This window comes from Oenanthe melanoleuca, chromosome 9 (genome assembly GCF_029582105.1).
Source record: "Oenanthe melanoleuca isolate GR-GAL-2019-014 chromosome 9, OMel1.0, whole genome shotgun sequence".
In the NCBI taxonomy this organism is placed as follows: Eukaryota; Metazoa; Chordata; class Aves; order Passeriformes; family Muscicapidae; genus Oenanthe; species Oenanthe melanoleuca.
In genome coordinates this window covers 13,601,299-13,620,454 of record NC_079343.1, presented here as the reverse complement: position 1 = coordinate 13,620,454, position 19,156 = coordinate 13,601,299, and the positions used below count along the sequence as shown (strand labels likewise).

Below are 19,156 nucleotides of genomic sequence, written 5' to 3'. Positions count from 1 at the left end.
AAATTTTAAAAGTTGCATCCATTTCTTATTGGTTCCATGTTTATGTGTGGGTTTGATTCTATTTAGGAAATTTATGAGCATACTTTTACTCCTATTAACAGATTTCATTGAACAGTAAAGGATTACCAACATAAATCAAATAATGCATTAATTGTTCCCAGAGCCTCTGTGCCCTCCTGGTTCAGCCCAGCATGTGAAGCTGGGATAGGTAACAATTAAACAGCTCTGCTGACATTCTTCTGGTTAGATTTTGTTCCTTTTCCCCAGGCACAACCACTCTGTTGTGAACTTTCAAATTGCAACATCCACTCCCTTGTTTCCTGTAGGAATAACGAGCTGCTTATTCCCTTGGTGGAAGGCAAGAGCTGGGCTGAGAGATGGAGCTTTTCCTTGGGGTCTAGATCAGGCTTTGGGGCATTTGGTGACTGTGTGGGGTGGGTTTGTGTCCTGTGCTGCTCTTCATGTGTTCTCATGCTTTAAAATCCTTTTCTGGTGCTGCCTGGGCTCTCCTGGCCAGCCAGGCCAGGCTGAGGAAGGAGGAGGATGAAAGGACAGGGGAAAGAAAGGACAGGAGAAAATGGTCTTAAACTGCTAGAGCACAATCAAACTGCCAGAGGGCAGGGATGGAGGGGGTTTTGGGAAGGAATTGTTCCTTGTGAGGGTGCCCAGAGCAGCTGTGGCTGCCCCTGGATCCCAGGAAATGTCCCAGGCCAGGCTGGACATTGGGTTTGGAGCCCCTGGGACAGTGGGAGGTGTCCCTGCCATGGCAGGGATTAAATGAGTACAACCCTCCCTTTTAATTTTTAATTCTTATAGAATTCATGGTTTTTTCACCATTGATCCTTTCATCTTCCAATATCCAATTTCATCTATCAGCAAACCTGCAGTTTGTTTGCAAAGGCAAATCTCTTTTTCCATTCATCAATCAGTGAATCCATCCCATTGTTTCTTTTATCTCATTGCTAGCCTTATCACCAGTAGACCCACAGCTGATTTGTAAAGACAAATCCTCTCAGGCACCTCTGTGTGCTCCTCAGTGTCCCCAACAAAACCTTGCTGAGCACTTTTTCCAGGAGCTCCTGTTTCTCCATGGATCCTTTGCCATTTTTTCATGCTGCAGCATTCAGGGCTGTCCTTCCCACCCCACCAAACATGATTTTACTTTTGCTGCAGCCCTGCCCCTCCTGCTCCCAGGTTTTTTGGTCAATCCATATTTTTGTAACTGGAAGAATAAAGACTGTGTTCCAGGGAAGAGGAAGGACAAGCTGCCTGCTCCTCTTCACCCTGGTTTGGGGTCATTTTTAGCTAAGAGTCATTTCCCATCTCAAACATCAACTTTTCACACACATGGCCCAAGGCCAAGTCTGGATTTCTGCTTGAGTGCTTCAGTGAAGGTTTTTTTAGCATCTGTGAGGGGTCTGCAGTTTGGAAGAGCATCTGTCAGCAGCCTCCTTGGAAATGTCACTGTGTGCTCTCCTGTGCCCCAGGATCCAGGAAGGCTCTAATTAACCCCTTTGGCTCCCAAACCCCTGTCACAGTGAACATCAGCAGGTTTGGGTAAGGACCAGTGGGTTTGGGTAACTAAACTCGAGTTTTCCCTATAAACAGTGATCCCAGAGTGTGGATTTGATGTCACTAACCCAAGAGAAGTGGCTTGATGCCCCATTTTCCCTGCTGGGGTGTGTTGCTCATGGGGCAGCCATGCAGGGATGTGACTCAGTCTCTTGCTGTCCTGGTGAGTCACTGTGGGGAGAAGGGGTGAAATGCTCAGAGAAAATCTCCTAACTGGAAAAATGAGTTGTGACTTTTGAGAAAACGTGACTAAGCTGAGATGGTTTCTGGATCTCCTGACAAGGAGAGGCTGAGAGCAGAGGCAGCCTGTGTGTCCAACAACAACATGAAATGCTTGGCTTTAACATTTGCCATCTAATCAAGATGTGAATGCACAGGAGGGAAATGTGATAAATCCAGAATTTCATGTAAAAGTGAGCAATGAGTTTACCAGAGAACCAAAGAATGTGTTGCCAGAACGAAGTGTCAGTGGTCAGATTGTCACTGAAAATGCAGAAAATCCAAAAGTGGGATGTTGGAATCTGCCAGAAATGCTGCAGAGAGGCCAGATGGCTGCAAGGCTGGGAGCAAACCTTCCAGAAGCTGCAAGGGGAAACCATTTTATCATCCTTTGACAAAGATGTTTGGGTCTGCTGAGGAAATGGCTTCACATGGACAGAGGGCAGGGATGGTGGGATATTGGAATTCCTGGGTCCCATGGGGTTTTGGGCAGGAATTGTTCCCTGGCAGAGGAGCCCAGAGCAGCTGTGGCTGCCCCTGGATCCCTGCAGTGCCCAGGGCCAGGCTGGACACTGGGACAGTGGGAGTGTCCCTGCCATGGCAGGGGTGGGATGGTTTGGGATGGTTTGGGGTTTAAGGTCCTTCCAACCCAAACCATTCCATGATCTGTAAATTCAGCAAAAGCAGAATTGTGCATCTCAAGGGCTCCATTTCCAGTTAAAACCATCCCTGGGATCCCACCAGTGTCAGCCCCACGTGGCTGGGGCCTGGTAGGGAAGGGGTTTTCCAGCAAACTTTAAAACAAGGATGAGGGATCCACAGCCTTGATGGCTCTGCTGGTTTGATATCCCAAACAGGAGAAAGCACAAAGGCTTTGACCAGCCTGGCTGGGTGTGCTGCCCCTTCTGCATTGGCAGTAAAGGGTTAAGGGGTCAGACCTGGATTCTGAATTCTGAATTTCTCTCCTTTAAGGGTGCAGACACACCAGAGCCCTGCTGACTGCAGGAGTGCCCCAAATCCTGAGTGGAATGTTTCCCCACAGGGGCACTGAGTTTTCTCTCTGGTTTGAGGCTGATTTCAATATTGCATGATTGCAATATTCCCTGATTTCAGTATTCCATATTTTCAGTATTCCCTGATTGCAATATTACATGATTTCAGTGTTCCCTGATTTCAATATTCCATGTTTTCAATATTCCATGAATTCAATATTCCATTATTTCAATATTCCATGAATTCAATATTCCATGAATTCAATATTCCATGAATTCAATATTCCATTATTTCAATATTTCATTATTTCAATATTCCATGAATTCAATATTCCATTATTTCAATATTCCATTATTTCAATATTCCATTATTTCAATATTCCATGAATGCAATATTCCATGTTTTCAATATTCCCTGATTTCAATATTCCCTGGTTTCAATATTCCATTATTTCAATATTCCATTATTTCAATATTCCATTATTTCAGTATTCCCTGATTGCAATATTCCCTGATTTCAGTATTCCCTGATTTCAATATTCCCTGATTTCAGTACCCCCTGATTGCAATATTCCATTATTTCAATATTCCCTGATTTCAATATTCCTTTATTTCAGTATCCCCTGATTTCAGTATTCCCTGATTGCAATATTCCATGCACTTCTTTGCAGACACTCTCCAAAGCTGTGTGGCCAGGCTGTCCTTCAGCTGTCCCCTGAAGGGTCACTACTGCCTGTACAGCAAATCCAGCTTCACCCTGGTGAGCCAGCAGCCTCCCCTCTGGATCCACATCATGTTCCTGTTCCAGCAGGTGAGGGCCACACAAACCAGGGCTGCTCCTGTGGCACCTGGACAAGAATTTTAATTAAACTCATTAAATTCCCCTCTTATTTGTGACCCTTGTGATCCCTCAGAAACTCGTTCAGCTGGGCTGAAATTATTTTGTGCTCTATAAGTTTTTATATTTCTGTTAAATACCCCAAATTCAAACTGGCTTGGGGAGATTACAAAACCTGGGGATGAAAAAGTGGGATCAAAACCAAATTATTCTTGTTCAGGTCAAACTTCCAGCAAGTCCCAGGTGCCTTGGGAGCAGCCAGGAGCTGGCAGGGATTTTGGGGGAGCAGCAGGAGGGGGTTGGAGGGGCAGAACCCACTGCAGAGGTTTGGACTGAGCAGGATTTGTAAATCTGCTCTGCCACCCCTCAAGTGATTTTCCTGTTTCATGTTGTTTCCAAGCACAGCCCAGTATTTGGGCACGTGTGGAATTTCCTAACAGGTTACAAATGGTGTGAAAATAAGAGAGAGCCCTAAATTCACACTCCAGGGTGGAACAGATGGGTTTGAGTTAAAATACAATGTTCAGTTTCTTCACACACACAGAGCCTTTCACTCAGTTCATCCCATCCCAAGGCAGCCTTGGAAACATCCAGGATTTATCCCAAATAAAGTGAGGGATGCTGTGGATGGAACAGCCTGAATTGCTCTGCCCTGTGTGTTTTCCTAGAAATAAACACTTTTCAAGAACACTGGTCAGTTAATTAAAAAAAAAAAAAAAAAATTAATGGAGAGTTCTACTGTGTTTCAAAACCCTTGGATAGAAATTGGGAACTGAGCAGGACAGCAGGATTAGGCTGGATGAGTTTGCTCAGAAAGAGGAGACAGAAAGTCCATCCAGGAATCCCACATTTGAAGGACATTGCCCACATTGTGAAATCAAATATTTGCAGTATGGAAAATGAGAGATTTGTTTGTGCACTCTTATCTTGGCTCCTGCCTGTGAATGCATTCTTCAATTAAAAGATCACGGGGGAGATACAGGAGAGGCACAAAAGTTCTCTCAGTCCATGCACCACTGACTCTGTGAGCAGCTGAGGCAACAAACTTGGTGCTGTTGGAGCACCAGGCTCATTCCTGGGGCTGGAAGGCTGGATCCTCACTGAGCTTTGGCTCAGGGAGCTCTGCAGGTGACCCCAACAAGGGTCCCCCTGTCCTGCCAGTGTTCAGTGTCCCAAAAACCTGGGGCTTTGGAATTTCTGTCCTTTCTGACACTGACCCCCAGGAAAGAGAAGCTTCCAGATTTGGGTGGTGGAGTTAAAATCATGGGTGTGTAGTTAAATAGAAGTGTGTGATTTCACATGGTGAAGGGTTTAAATTTGGAGTTTTTATAATATAATAATATTCCTATTCTATTCTATTCTATTCTATTCTATTCTATTCTATTCTATTCTATTCTATTCTATTCTATTCTATTCTATTCCATTCCATTCCATTCCATTCCATTCCATTCCATTCCACTCCATTCCATTCCACTCCATTCCATTCCATTCCAATATTAACATTTTTGTTATAATATTAACATTTTTAACATGGAGGATTTTGGGTATTGTTTCTTTCTGTCTTCTTCCTTCTTCATGCTTTCAGGTAGCTTTTTTTTTGTTCTAAAAAGTGCTTTGCCTGTTAAATAAACAGGTTTTTTTCCACTTCTCTCCTAGGAAATATTTTCCTGAATCAGTTGGGGTAGGGCTGCTTGGATCTGTTTCCTAAAGGGACCCCATTCTGAGGTTTTCTCCCAGATTTGCCCTAGAGCAGGACACACAGAGCCCTGCAGGGGTGGGAAGCATCTCCTGGCTCTGGCTGGAAATGCCAGGCGTGTTCCAGGGGGATGCAGCTCACCCAGGGCTCTGTGTGGCTCCTGATAAATTATTTATTAAAAAATCAATTTAATTATTTATTAAAATCTATTATATAAATTCAATGCAGAACCCTGGAGTGGTCATTGCAGGGCAATCCTTGGTGAGCCACAGACCTCAGAGATGGGAGATGTGGAACAAGCTTCAGAAACCCCAAGGGAAATGAGATATTGATGTTTATCAATGAGACATTTGATTTTTATCAATGAGATATTTGATGTTTGTTTATCAATGAGATATTTGATGTTTATCAATGAGGGATTTGATGTTTATCAATGAGATATTTGATGTTTATCAATGAGGGATTTGATGTTTATCAATGAGCTATTTGATGTTTATCAATGAGATATTGATGTTTGTTTATCAGTGAGATATTGATGTTTATCAATGAGATATTTGATGTTTATTAATGAGATATTGATGTTTGTTTATCAATGAGATATTTGATGTTTATCAATGAGATATTTGATGTTTATCAATGAGATATAGATGTTTATCAGTGAGATATTGATGTTTATCAATGAGATATTTGATGTTTATCAATGAGATATTGATGTTTGTTTATCAATGAGATATTTGATGTTTATCTGATTGTGTTGATCCATCAGGATTCCCTTTGGGCTGACCCCTGGGAATCCTCATGGCTGTGAGCACAGGATGATCTCTGGTAATGGCTGAGTAAAAAACCACCTGAAATAATTTCCTCTGTTTTCTGCAGAGCCTGTTGGCAGAACCCTTGTCCATGCAGAGCAGCTCAGTGCAGGGGCTGAGGGCTCTGTGGGAGCAGAGCCAGCTCAAGGGGATGCACAGCTTTGAGGCTGCCATCATCCAGTCCACCTTCCCCCACCAGAAGGTAAGGGCTGCTTCCCCCACAAATGCAAAGAGCATGTCAGGAAAATCAATCCACAAACACCAGAGGTTTATGTCCAAAAGGGAGACAGAGGAGTCCTTTCTGCTTTATTCCAATAAAGGGAGAGGCCATGGGGATTCCCCTGGGATCTGTCAGAGTTTTGGAGCATGCAGCCTCCTTTTATCCCAATTTCCCTCTCTCTTTCCCCATTGCTGAGGTCCTTGAGAGGCACAGACTGCCCAAACCCTGATACCTGAGATTCCCCTCTAATGTACAACCCTCCCTTTTAATTTTTAATTCTTATAGAATTCATAGTTTTTCCCCATTGCTTCTTTCATCTTCCAATATTCAATTTCATTTATTAGCAAACCCACAGTTTGTTTGCAAAGGCAAATCTCTTTTTCCATTCATCAACCAGTGAATCCATCCCATTGTTTCTATCTCTCAGTGCTGGTTTCATCTCCCAGCAGACCCACAGCTGGTTTGTAAGGACAAATCCAACATCCCTCTCAAGCAGGAGTTTCCCTGCATTTGGGGCATTTTGCAGTACCCCAGTGCAGAGGCACCCAGGGCTGCTCTGTGCTGTGCTTTGGAAGCTCCCCAGGCTCCTGCACCCCTCCCCTGAGCTGATCCATGGCATGGGAAGCAGGGATGCTGCTCCTGGGCTTTTCCTGCTTAGTCCTGAGCTCTAGGCTCAGCTTAGTGCTGCTGGGGGCAGCCCCTGAAGTTCACCCAGTTCAGCACAGCCCTGGCTTTTATGGAATTGTTTTTCTGCACATGGTCCATTAGTTGCCCCCATCACTTGAAGGGATTAGAGCCCAAAGCTCTTTTCTGCCTCCAGGATTTCAGTGAATGCCCTTTCCAAGCCATTAATCAGCTGCTTGGAAAGGCCACTGTAGGATTGGAAAACAAATATCCATTTATCCCTGAGCATCTCCATCCAGCTCAGCTGGATGAAATGAGTTGTCAAACACGATTTTAAAACACTCTCTCTCAGAATATTGTGGGCATGAGGATGTCTGGTGGAATAAGATTGAATTACCAAGGCTCTGGCTGATTTAAAACCAGAGTTTTGTTAGGAACACCTTCTGCACTCCCAGGATAATGTGGTGAAGTGGGAACTCCTGCTGGGGCCCAGAGGAGGGGGGGACCCCACTCAGTTTTCACTAGGACTGTCATAAAGAAGGTTTTCTTTAGCTTTTGCATTTCCAAAAAAATCTGCCTGGAACATTTCCTAGTCCTTACTTTCCTCAGCTTCTGTCACAATGGGAATTTGTCATCTCAGAAGTTCTTCCCATTGCTAACAGGACTTCAGAGATTGTGAATTATTGGCCAAAAATTATTGTATTTGTTAATGTTATTCCTCTGCCAGTAGTCCAGGGAGCAAAATTCTGAGGGTTGCTTCATTAAGCACAGCACTTTTAATTTTCAGTGCCTTGAAATGTGTTGATGCAAATGCAGCATCAACAGTGCCTGCTGTACTTGAGACTAAGTTTCATGCATTGTGTTCCAGCAGAGTCTGAAATGCTCTGCCAGGGTGGGATGGGACGTTGGGAAGGAATTCCTGGCTGGGATGGAATTCCCAGAGCAGCTGTGGCTGCCCCTGGATCCCTGGCAGTGCCCAAGGCCAGGCTGGGATGGTGGAAGGTGATAAATTTTTCCAATATGAATTCTAAAGCATTTTTCCACCCTGGAGAATAATGTATGACATCAATGCTTCACATGAATTCTGAGCAATCCCTTCAGATGTGCAGCAGTGTGGGGCTGCAGGGAGTACCTGGCTCACCCAGAGCACACTGTGCCTCTCTGGGCAGCCTCTCCATGCCACAGAAAACATTCCTTTATTTATTCAGCACGTCTGAGACGTGCCAGCAGCAAAGCACTTCCAGATGTGGATCCTCCCAGCTTTCCTGGGGCTCTCCACAGCTCCTTATCAAGGTCCTGTTTGTGCCCAGCTCAGGGGGGCTGGGCTGGGCTGGGCTGGGCTGGGCTGGGCTGTCCTGGCTGCTCTGCACTGCCAAGGCCACCACTGGCCCATGTCCCCAGGTGCCACCTCCACACAGATCCCAGATCCCCCCTGTGAGTCCCCCACTGCCCTTTCCATGAGGAAATGCTCCCAGTATCCAATTATCCAATCTGAGGATCCCCTGGCAGCACCTGGGGCCGTTTCCCTCATTGCTGGAGCAGAGCCTCCCCCCTGGCTGTCCCCTCCTGACAGGGAGCTGTGCAGAGCCACAGGTTCCCCCTGTTCCCCCTTTTCTCCAGGCTGAGCTCTCTCAGACATCCTCTCCTCATCACCCTCGTGTCCCAAGGTGGTTCAGCTGCAGGAAAACAGCCAGGCCTGGCTGCTGACCTGCATGGAAGAGGAGGAACAAATCCCAGAGCATCCCCAGCCTCCCACAGCCCAGTCCATGATTTCTGCTCCTTGTCCTTGGGGGCTGAGCTGTGCTTCCTCACCCCCTGAGTTTGGTTTCTCTCCTCCCACCCCAGGAGCTGGAGAAGGCTCAGATGCAGCTGGAGGAAGTGAGGTTCTTTGATTTGTTTGGCTACAGCGAGGAGGCAGGAGCCTGGCAGTGCTTCATGTGCAACAACCCTGAGAAGGCAACAGGTACACAGGGCTGCTGCCCTGGCCCTGCTGGGTGTGCTCATGTGGGTGTCCTGGTTTGAGGACAGGTTTCTGCCAATAAAGGCAGAAGCTTCTCTGTGAAATGGAGAATGTAAACCCCCTCCCTCCAAATTATTATAATTGTGACATTAAGGGGCTCTCAGGCAAAGAGATGGGAATTAGGAATAACAGTTCTTTACTGGAAAATTAAAATAGCAATGCAGTATTACACAGAACAATCCCAGCCCTGCCAGAGTCAGAATCCAAGCTGACACCCGTCAGTCAGGCAGGGTGTTGGCACAGTCCCATTCAATGGTGGCTGCATCCTCCTGCAGGGGCAGATGTGGTTCAGCTGGAGCAGTGCTCCTGGAGAAGGTGCAGTTTCCTCTGAAGCTCCAGGGATGATGTGCAAAGGTCTGGTTTTCCTCTGGAATCCAGTGCAAAGAAGGTCCCTTAGTGTCCCAAATGTCAGTTTTTATCTGGGTAGGAAAGGCTTGGCTGCTCCCCTGGCTGGAGCATCTCCCATGGGATGATGGAATTTTATCAGTCATGCCCTGGGACTCAGTGGCCATGAACAGGAGATATCTCCTGGAGGGAGGATGGGCTGTGGGAAGATAAAGATGATTGCCCAGCTGGTTTAAAGATGGCCCATGAGCAGATAATGTGTGCCAGGAGATCAGGGGCACTGCCCCACTGGTTTAACAGATGGGGACGGAATTCACATTTCTGATCACACCCTGTATTGCAACCCAGCACAGTGGGGAGAGGGGAAAAGGGGAAACCAAACTCCCCAGTGGCTGCTTTAATTGGAATTCTCCATTAAACTCATCTTTGGTGAGTTCTTACAGGGACACAGCCCCAAATCTGCACCACTGACCCCTGGGAGGGTCCAGACAAAGGATTCCATCTCCTGGGCCAATCCCAGGTGCCACAAGTCAGGGGACATTGGCACAGAAACAGCACCTGCTTCCTGCTTCCTTCACTCTCAGAATGATTTGCTTTAATATCATTTACTCCACATCTCCTTGGGGACGTGGTGATTAAATCTTATAAAGGCATAACACTTCAGCTGGAAAAGAAGGTGAAAAATAGGGAAAAGCAGCTTTTTTCCCAGGTATCATGTCCTGGTGCCCTGCTTTTAAAGTTTTTTGGGTTTTTTGTTTTTTTTTTTTTTGGAAGCTTTCTGGCACCCAGCAGTGCCCTGACAGGCAGAGGAATGTCTTGTTCTTAGACGCTTTCTGCCACTCCATAAAAGTCTGACCAATCCTGGCCAAGAATTTTGATTATTTTGGCCAAGTGTTTGAATAATTGGCTGTTTCAGCAATTTCTTTTAACAGTTAGTGTCTCTTCAGTCTGATCAACCCCGAGTTTAGGGAGCCAGGCTGCCCCTGCTCATTCCAGGGATGTTTGAGCATCTTCTCCTTCCCCAGCTCCCCTGGGACTCCAGCACCAGGAAAGAAATCCTGCTCTGAGTTAAAACTTCATCTCCTCAGTGCTCTCAGTGTGGTTTCCCCACCACACCAGGGATGTTGAGCTATGAGGAAAACGAGCCTCTGGCTTAAAATGTCAAAGCTTAATGAAGTAACTTTGGTCTGAATTTCCACAGACGTGCAACCAGTCCAGCCTTGCCTCCCTCCTGCTCTCCTGGCTGAAATTGTCCTTTTCATGAGCAGTTGCTCTGTCTCAGTTTAAAAGAATTTTTGTAAGAAAGACTCATTGTGAGTATCAGGATTTCTGAGCTCCAAAGGCTTTTAGAAAACCAAGAAAACAAATTCCTTGAATGGGTCATGTGAGAGCTGAGGAAAGAGGGAGCTCAGTGGAATAAACTTTTCCACCTTTGAATTGGGGCTGCAGAGCTGAGGCAGAGGGGGAGACCCTGCAGGGTCTCTCAGGGTCTGACACAAAAAAGGATTTGGAGTTCAGCTTGGATTGGTAAGGAATTTAAAGGCTGTGAAACATCTTTTATTTTCATTCCAGAGTGGGAAAGACCCTTTGAAATCTGAAATACTTTTGAGAGGCAAGAAAGCAATTCTTCCTCTCAGCAATGCTGTTTAGCAACCGAATTCCTGTTGAAGAAGGAATTCAGAGGCAAATTTATTTTTTCTATCATTGTCTGCTGGGTTTGGTTCATGTGGGGTTTTGCTGCATTTTTTTGGATGCCTTGTTGCAAGATGCCATTTATCCTCCAGTTCTTGCCTTGGGATGGAATTCCCAGATTTGCTGTGGCTGCCCCTGCATCCCTGGAAGTGCCCAAGGCCAGGTTGGGGTTTGGAGCAGCCTGGGATGGTGGAAGGTGTCCCTGCCATGGCAGGGTGGGATCAGATGATATTTAAGATCCTTTCCAGCCCACACCACCCCACGTTGATCAGTGATTCCTGTTTGGCTGTTGCTGGGAGGGATTTTGGAGCTGGAAGCTGATCCTGTGTGCAAAGAGCTGAAACAACGTGGCTGATGCACCCAGAGAGACAGTCAGAGAAAGTCTGACTCCTCCTCATGCATTCCTCTGCCTTGTACAAACACACCTTTCCAGAAGTGCTGTTACATCCTCCTGGATTGGCTCTTCCTGCCACTGAGGAGCAGCATCCCCACAGACCCCAGGGGTGTCCTGGAATGCTGGAAAACGGGAGGATCCCTCGCTAGGACAGGCTGGGAGCCTCATTCCAACACAACCCCCTGCACTGAGGGTTTGGCTTCAGCAGCTCTTGCACAAAACATTCCTCAAAACCACTGCAGAGCCAGCAGGGAATTCCAGTTCTTCCCCTCTGGAAGCTCACAAAGCCATGGCAGGGACCCCTGGGGGCTGCAGGGCAAGGATTTGGGATCTGGGAAAAACTGAGGGTGTTTTCCTGAGGCCAGTTCCTCTGGAAAACTGCAATTCCCAGGGAAAGCCTACACCACATTAATCTGGGAATACTTTATCCCCCTCCTGCAGTGCCAGCCATCCAGAGAAAGGAAGGAGCCCAAAACCATGAAAAGTGGCATCCAGCAATGTGTTCCTTCCAGGTTTTCAGCAAAACCCAAGGTGGTGATTAATGGAGGAGAGTGAATCCATATTCCCCGGGGTTAATTGCATTTATCTGCCACACATTCCATTCTTTCAAGTTCATAGGGGTTTATTATCACTGAGATCATTCATGAATTCTTGTGGAGGATTTCATGTTTCATCAAATTCAAGATTTAAAGCTTTGGGTTTTATCTGTCTCAAGTTCATCTTGGCAGAGTTTGGAGGGTTTTTAACTTTTTATTCAGTACCCAAACTGCTCAGGGCTGGGTGTTGTTGCAAAGAAAGAAAGATGGAAAATAGAAAATTCCAACAGGACCCACGCAGGGCTAACTTGGTCTCAGTGTGTCTCTATTAAGGTGATTTAAGAAAAAATAGGTATTTCAAGAGCTTTGGATGTTTCATGACCTTTTCAAACTGAAAGAGAAGAGATTTAGATGGGATATTGGGCAGGAATCATTCCCTGTGAGTGAAAGCTTTCCCCCCAGGAGGATACCAAGCACTGGAGCAGCTTGCCCAGAGATGTTGGGAGGTTTTTCAAGTCCCAGGTGGATAAATCCACGAGCCAGCCCTGACCCCAGGGGCGACCTTGCTTGGAGCAGGAGGTTGGAGGGGAGACCCTCCAGCTCTCTTCCAGCTGAGTTATTCTGGGATTCTGTGAAGCCAACCACAAGGAAAATAAGCAGAAGGGCTTAGAAAAATATTGGAAAAGAGCTTTATTCTTATCCTGCAGGATCTCTGTCTCCTAATTAGCCCCTCAGACACGCTGGCATCGGGCTCATTATTGGGAGCTGCCATCACACTCCCCCTGGGATTCCTGGTGGATACACAGGAGGAATCCTCTGGCAGCATTGCCCAAAGCCACTGGCTCCTTAAGAGAGATCAACATTTCTTAGCAAATCCTGGGTTTGAAAGGTTTTGGCCATAGAAATTCACTTTAGGCCAAAATTGCACGTTCACTTCCCTTCTCGTGTTGTGCTCCTGCCCACAAATTATCTCAGTATCATCTGAGCCTTTTGTGCTTTACCCCTCTTAGTCTGGTTGAGGAGGGATTGAAGATGTTCCTGAGGAACCAGGAGCCAGGCAGGGAACAATATTTAACAAAATTGCCTTGATTTTAGTAAGGGGGAACATTAAAACGTGTTTCTGTCCCACTAAAGAGCTTTTGGGGAAAGGATGCAGCCCCAAACCATGTGGGAAATTTGTTCCCTTTTGCATTTATACTGAGAGAAAACAACCCTCAGCTTCCCCTGTCCCATGCCAGTCCTGGTGCTGGCACAAAAACAGCCAGAAAATTGTGGAGTCAGGGCTGAAGTGGCTGTGGAGCAGAGCAGGGCTCTGGAAATCACAGCTGCAGCTCCCCCCGGCACTGAGGCTTTGCCAACCCCCTTCTTTCATTCATCCATCTCCTTCCAAGCACTCCCTGTCTGCAGAGACAGAAATATTTATGGTTTTTCCTGAGGAAATTGCACGAGCCCGCAGTGCACCCCCCGCCAGCCTGGCTGCCAAGGAAAACAGGGCTGGGGGAGGACACAGCCTTTACCTGCAGCTTGTCCTGGGGCTGCTTTGTCCTCCTCCAGATGAGGGTTGGGTGCCCAAAAATCCATAAAGCCTTGGGCACCCTGCTCACCTCCATCCTCGGGTGGCAGCAAAGGTGTCCAAGGGGTGCTGGGTGGGCCTGGGGGGAGCAGCCAGCCAGGGGTCACTGCCCCTCTGAGACAGGCTGGGATGGGCTCCAAGGCAAACATCCCATCCAAAACTGTCCCTTCCCAACTGCCTGGGCCTTGCACTGCCCTCTGCTCTGCTGGAAAGATGGAAGAGAAAGGGAAAAGAGACCCTGGAGATCTCAGGGCTTTAAACTGCCAGAGACAGGGTGAGCTGATCCTGGGAAAGGATCCTCCCTGGGACAGTGGGGAGGGGCTGGGATGGAATTCCCAGAGAAACTGTGGCTGCCCTGGACCCCTGGCAGTGTCCAAGGCCAGAAATGGTTATTGCAGGGCTGAGGAACAACTGGGAGGTGTTGGGGGGAGAAGTTTGGGATGAGGGAGTAGGAAAAGAGATGGGAGAGGGTCTGAGCTGTCAGCTCCATGTGCTCAGCCTCCCCAGCAGGGCATGGCTGGGGCTGAGCTGTCTGTGTCAATCTGTGAGAAGGGAGAGCTGAATGGGGGCACAGCAGGGCACAGGAGGGCAGGGCTCAGCCTGGCTGTGTGCTCATGCCCAGGTGTGAACCAGGAGGGGCAGCCCCTGATGGAGGGCAAGCTGAAGGAGAAGCAGGTGCGCTGGAAGTTCATCAAGAGGTGGAAAACTCGCTACTTCACCCTGGCTGGCAACCAGCTGCTGTTCCACAGGGGCAAATCCGTGAGTGTCCCTGTCCCTGCTCCAGCAGCACCCTGGGCATGGCAGCCCTGGCAGCTTCCCACTGGCTCTCGAGGGCAGCCAGGGTGCTGCACAGGAGCTGCCACTGCTGCTCCCCACGTTTTCTGGGGCATAAAGGTCACCCAGTATCCCATCCCAGTATCCCAGCCCAGTATCCCATACCATTATCCCAGCCCATTATCCCATCCCATCCCATCCCAGTATCCCACCCCATCCCATCCCAGTATCCCATTATCCCATCCCATCCCATTATCCCATTATCCCATCCCCTGCCACAGCAGGGTCCCCTCCCACTGTCCCAGGCTGGTGACACTTGGGGACACTTTGGGGAGTTCACAGAACCCCGGAGTGGTTTGGGTGGGAAGGGGCCCTAAAGCCCATCCAGCCCCAGGGACACCTCTCACTGTGCCAGGTGCTCCCAGCCTGTCCAGGGCCGTTCCCAGCAGTGCCCAGGTGCGGGTGACACTCACAGCCCCTGTGCCAGGTGCTCCCAGCCCATCCCAGCAGTGCCCAGGTGTGGGTGGCACTGACAGTGCCTGTGCCAGGTGCTCCAAGGGCCATTCCCAGGTGCACCCAGGTGCGGGTGGCACTCCCAGCCCTGTGCAGGTGTTCCAAGGGACATTCCCAGCCCATCCCAGGTGCTCCCAGGTGTGTGGGTGGCACCCCAGCCCGTCCCAGGTGCGGGTGGCACTCCCAGCCCATCCCAGCCCGTCCCAGGTGCGGGTGGCACGGGTGGCACCCCCAGCCCGTCCCAGCCCGTCCCAGGTGCGGGTGGCACCCCCAGCCCATTCCCAGGTGCGGGTGGCACGGGTGGCACCCCAGCCCGTCCCAGGTGCGGGTGGCACCCCCAGCCCGCCCCAGGTGCGGGTGGCACCCCCAGCCCATCCCAGCCCGCCCCAGGTGCGGGTGGCACTCCCAGCCCATTCCCAGGTGCGGGTGGCACCCCAAGCCCATCCCAGCCCATTCCCAGGTGCGGGTGGCACTCCCAGCCCATCCCAGCCCATTCCCAGGTGCGGGTGGCACGGGTGGCACTCCCAGCCCATTCCCAGGTGCGGGTGGCACCCCCAGCCCATTCCCAGGTGCGGGTGGCACGGGTGGCACCCCCAGCCCGTCCCAGGTGTGCGGGTGGCACCCCCAGCCCATTCCCAGGTGCGGGTGGCACCCCAGCCCGCCCTGTCCCGCCCTGTCCCGCACAGGACGCCGCCGCCGGGCCGCTGGCGCTGGGCGCGGTGCAGAGCGTGCGGGCCGTGCCCGGGCGGCGGCAGCGCCGGCCCCGCGCCTTCGAGATCTTCACCGACAGCCGCAGCCTCGTGCTCAAGGCCAGCGACCAGCAGCGCGCCCAGCAGTGGCTGCAGAGCCTCAGCGTGGCCGTGGCGCAGGCACGGGAGCGGCAGAGCCGCGAGGCCACCACCTACCTGTAGCCACCGGGCCACCAGAGCGTGCCTTGTGACACCAGGCATGGCAACGGGGCCACCAAACTGTGCCTGTGTGACACCAGGCATGGCAACCGGGCCACCAGAGTGTGCCATGGCAATGGAGCCACCACCTTCCTGTAGCCACCGGGCCACCAGAGTGTGCCAGGTAACGGAGCCACCAAACTGTGCCACGGCAATGGGGCCACCACCTACCTGTAGCCACCGGGCCACCAGACTGTGCCATGGCAATGGAGCCACCAAACTGTGCCACGGCAATGGAGCCACCACCTACCTGTAGCCACCGGGCCACCAGAGCGTGCCATGGCAACGGAGCCACCAAACTGTGCCACGGGGCCACCAGAGTGTGCCATGGCAATGGAGCCACCAAACTGCCACGGCAATGAGGCCACCACCTACCTGTAGCCACCGGGCCACCAGAGTGTGCCTGTGTGACACCAGGCATGGCAACGGGGCCACCACCTGCCTGTAGCCACGGGGCCACCAAGGAGCTGCGTGGGACCAGGGGACAGCCACAAGGTCATGACAGCTCTGGGGCCACCAAACTGTGCCTCTGTGGGACCTGGATGGTCACAAGGCCACACCAGCCATGGGCCACCAAACTGCCTGAGTGACACCACGGGATGGCCACAAGGCCACACCAGTGACAGGGCCACCAAACTGTGCCTGTGTGACACCACGGGATGGCCACAAGGCCACACCAGCCCTGGGGCCACCAAACTGTGCCTGTGTGACACCTCAAGGCCACACCAGTGACAGGGCCACCAAACTGTGCCTGTGTGACACCTCAAGGCCACCCCAGCCCTGTGGCCTCCAAACTGTGCCCGTGTGACAATGACACCCCCGGTGCCACCGTGGGAACCCGCCCTGGCACGGGGACACTGCCACATCCCCTGGGGACATCCAGGCTTTCCCTCAGCCTGGAACCAGGGAATGTCACCAGCAGGAGCTCCAGCTCTGTGACACTGCCAGGAGAGCTCCAGCAGTGAGGATTTCCTGCTCTCCTCAATCAGCCTGATGTAAAAATTAATTTTCTTTATTTAATCCCACTGGACTTTATCCTTTTATTGTTTATATGTGTCCATGCTGCTGCTTTCAGGTTTAAATTGGGAAATTTTAAAGATTTTTTATGGCTGGAAAATGATTTTGAATATTTAACTGGTTTGATTTTCCCTCTTTTTTTTTCCTGCTTTTGCTCTGCTTTGTAGCTGAATGTAATTTTTATTTTTTTTTTCAATTCTTTTCTCCATTCTGTAGCTCTTCAAAATTTCTGCAAATCTGGAAAATTCCCAGTTTGTTTATTTTCTTTGTTATTTTCAAATGATTCCAAAGTGCTGTAGAAGAGACTGAAAGAAAAAGAGGGGAGCAAAAAAAGAATGAGAAGAAATGAGCTCAGAGATCATCCAAGGCTGAGTAGAAATAAAATTTGAAATTTTCCAACAGAGCAAAATGTATTTTTGGCAGGAAAATGTTGCTGGAAATGTGGGAAAATGAAGAAAAAAGTGGTTTTTTCCACTCAGTGGATGGAGTGGGGCTGGAGCAGGGATGTTCTGGAGCTGTGCCAGGGCAAGGAATTGCCAGGGACAAAGGGAAATCAGGATAAACTGTAAAGTTTGTTTGCTCTGGGTCTCCCTTTTGGGCTGCTTCACTCCTGGGGATCTCTGTGTTCCCTGCTTGGCTTCTTGTCCCATAATTTTTAATCACTTCCCATTATGGTGGTGGAAGATGGTGAGGACACAGGTGGGCTCAGCAGGCTGGGGAGGAAAACCAAAAAAACTCAAAACTGGCTCCAGACTTCCCAATGCTCTTGGGAAAAACGAGAAATGTACAAATTCCTGAAAATCCTCCCATCAACTCAAACATGGAGATGGGTGTCAGATCCTGGAATGTGGCAGAGTGACCAGAAGAGCCTTGTTAAAGCTAAATTTAGTCACAGAAGATCTGGGAGCCTCACCAGGGTGAGGACAGACACACGATGGGAGATTTCCACAGGAAAATGGGAGATGAGGAAAGGAGATTTCATCCATTTAATTTTCAATACCTGGACCAACAAACCCTCACCTTGCTCTCAGGACAAACGATTGAGTCTGTGAGGAATGAAGTCAGTTTATAGTGAGAATTTGGAATTTATCACCTTGAGTTCCAGAATTACCTCCTGCAGTTCACCCTGAGTTCACTGATAACAGTGACATCAAAAACAACTTTTACAGACCAAATATTCTGTGTTTCCTTCCTTTGGAGCCAAAAGCCTCAGTCTGCAAACTCTGAATGGTGGCACTGATGTCCCCAGTGTGCTGCTGGGACAGACAGAGCTCTGTGTCACCTGCTGTCCCCAGCCTTGTCCCCAGCCCTTCCCTCCAACCTCAGTGTGCTGGGAACAACATGGGATGCATTGCTCTGGAGTTAGAGACACCCTGGCTGCTGTGCCAGGAAATAATTCCCTAAAACACAGAGCCCAGCCACACTTCTCCTGACTCCAATTAAAACTTGGAGGAAAATGAAACAGAAATTCAGCTGGCAACTTCTTCCAGTCACCCTCCTAAAAGGAGAAACACAGAGATCATCAATCCAGTGTAGAGTGAGAGCAGGGGGCTTCTCAAGCAAATGTATAAATAGCTTTTGTTGGTTCTTTTTCAAACAACATGTATGGGAACAGTTTGGATATCAATATCCAAAAGGGTTTGAATGTAAATATCTGCACCACTTTGGATTTCAATATCCAAAACATTTGGACTTAAATATCCAAAAGATTTGGATTTAAATATCTGAACCACATTGGATTTAAGTATCTGAGCCACTTTGGATTTAAATATCTGAACCACTTTGGATTTAAGTATCTGAACCACTTTGGATTTCAATATCCAAACCATTTGGATTTAAATATCCACCAGGAACAGCTGGCAGCATTGCCCATCCTTGCAGGAACCACCCTGGTCCTTTGCAATGACAGCACTGAGAGCTCACTGAGGGGTTTTGGGCACATCCTGGAGAAAGGGCTGGATGCAAAAAACCTCCTCAGAGCCCCCAGCTCCAGGATTCTGCCATGGGAGAGAGCTCCCAGTCCAAACCAGCACCCCCAGTCCCTCCCATGTACTGGGGCACAGACCCAGCTTCAGGGTTTAACCTAAACCAGACCAACCCCCTGATCATTCCTGAATGGGAGCAATTTCCAGCCCTCCAAGTTTCACACGTTGCTTCTCTAGCAAACAAACCCTTCAGAATATTGGCTCCCACTTCCACCAGCAGGTTTCTCCAAGGACAATAATCCATGTTTTTCTGAAAGAGCACTGACTCCAGTGCCACACATCCTTCAGGGACCCAAATCTGGGTGAGTGTGTGGCCTGAGAACATTCCAGAACAACTGGGCTCAACTGGAACAGAGCCCAGACAGAGCAAAAGGAATAAAAAAAGTATTT

General features: G+C 49.2%; 1 protein-coding gene across 5 annotated transcripts in view; it reads left to right on the top strand.

Moving 5' to 3' along the window:
* The window catches only part of VEPH1 (ventricular zone expressed PH domain containing 1), a 58,667-nt gene extending 41,488 nt beyond the window's left edge, over positions 1–17,179 (top strand). For all 5 annotated transcript variants that reach the window (XM_056498434.1, XM_056498433.1, XM_056498430.1 and 2 more), the window contains 5 exons: positions 3,455–3,594; positions 6,194–6,328; positions 8,816–8,933; positions 14,153–14,289; positions 15,504–17,179. In XM_056498434.1, the coding sequence (XP_056354409.1) occupies positions 3,455–3,594; positions 6,194–6,328; positions 8,816–8,933; positions 14,153–14,289; positions 15,504–15,728 (755 nt within the window). In that variant the 3' untranslated portion in view covers positions 15,729–17,179. The remainder of the gene's footprint in view (positions 1–3,454; positions 3,595–6,193; positions 6,329–8,815; positions 8,934–14,152; positions 14,290–15,503) is intronic.
* The last annotated feature ends 1,977 nt before the right edge of the window (positions 17,180–19,156 follow it).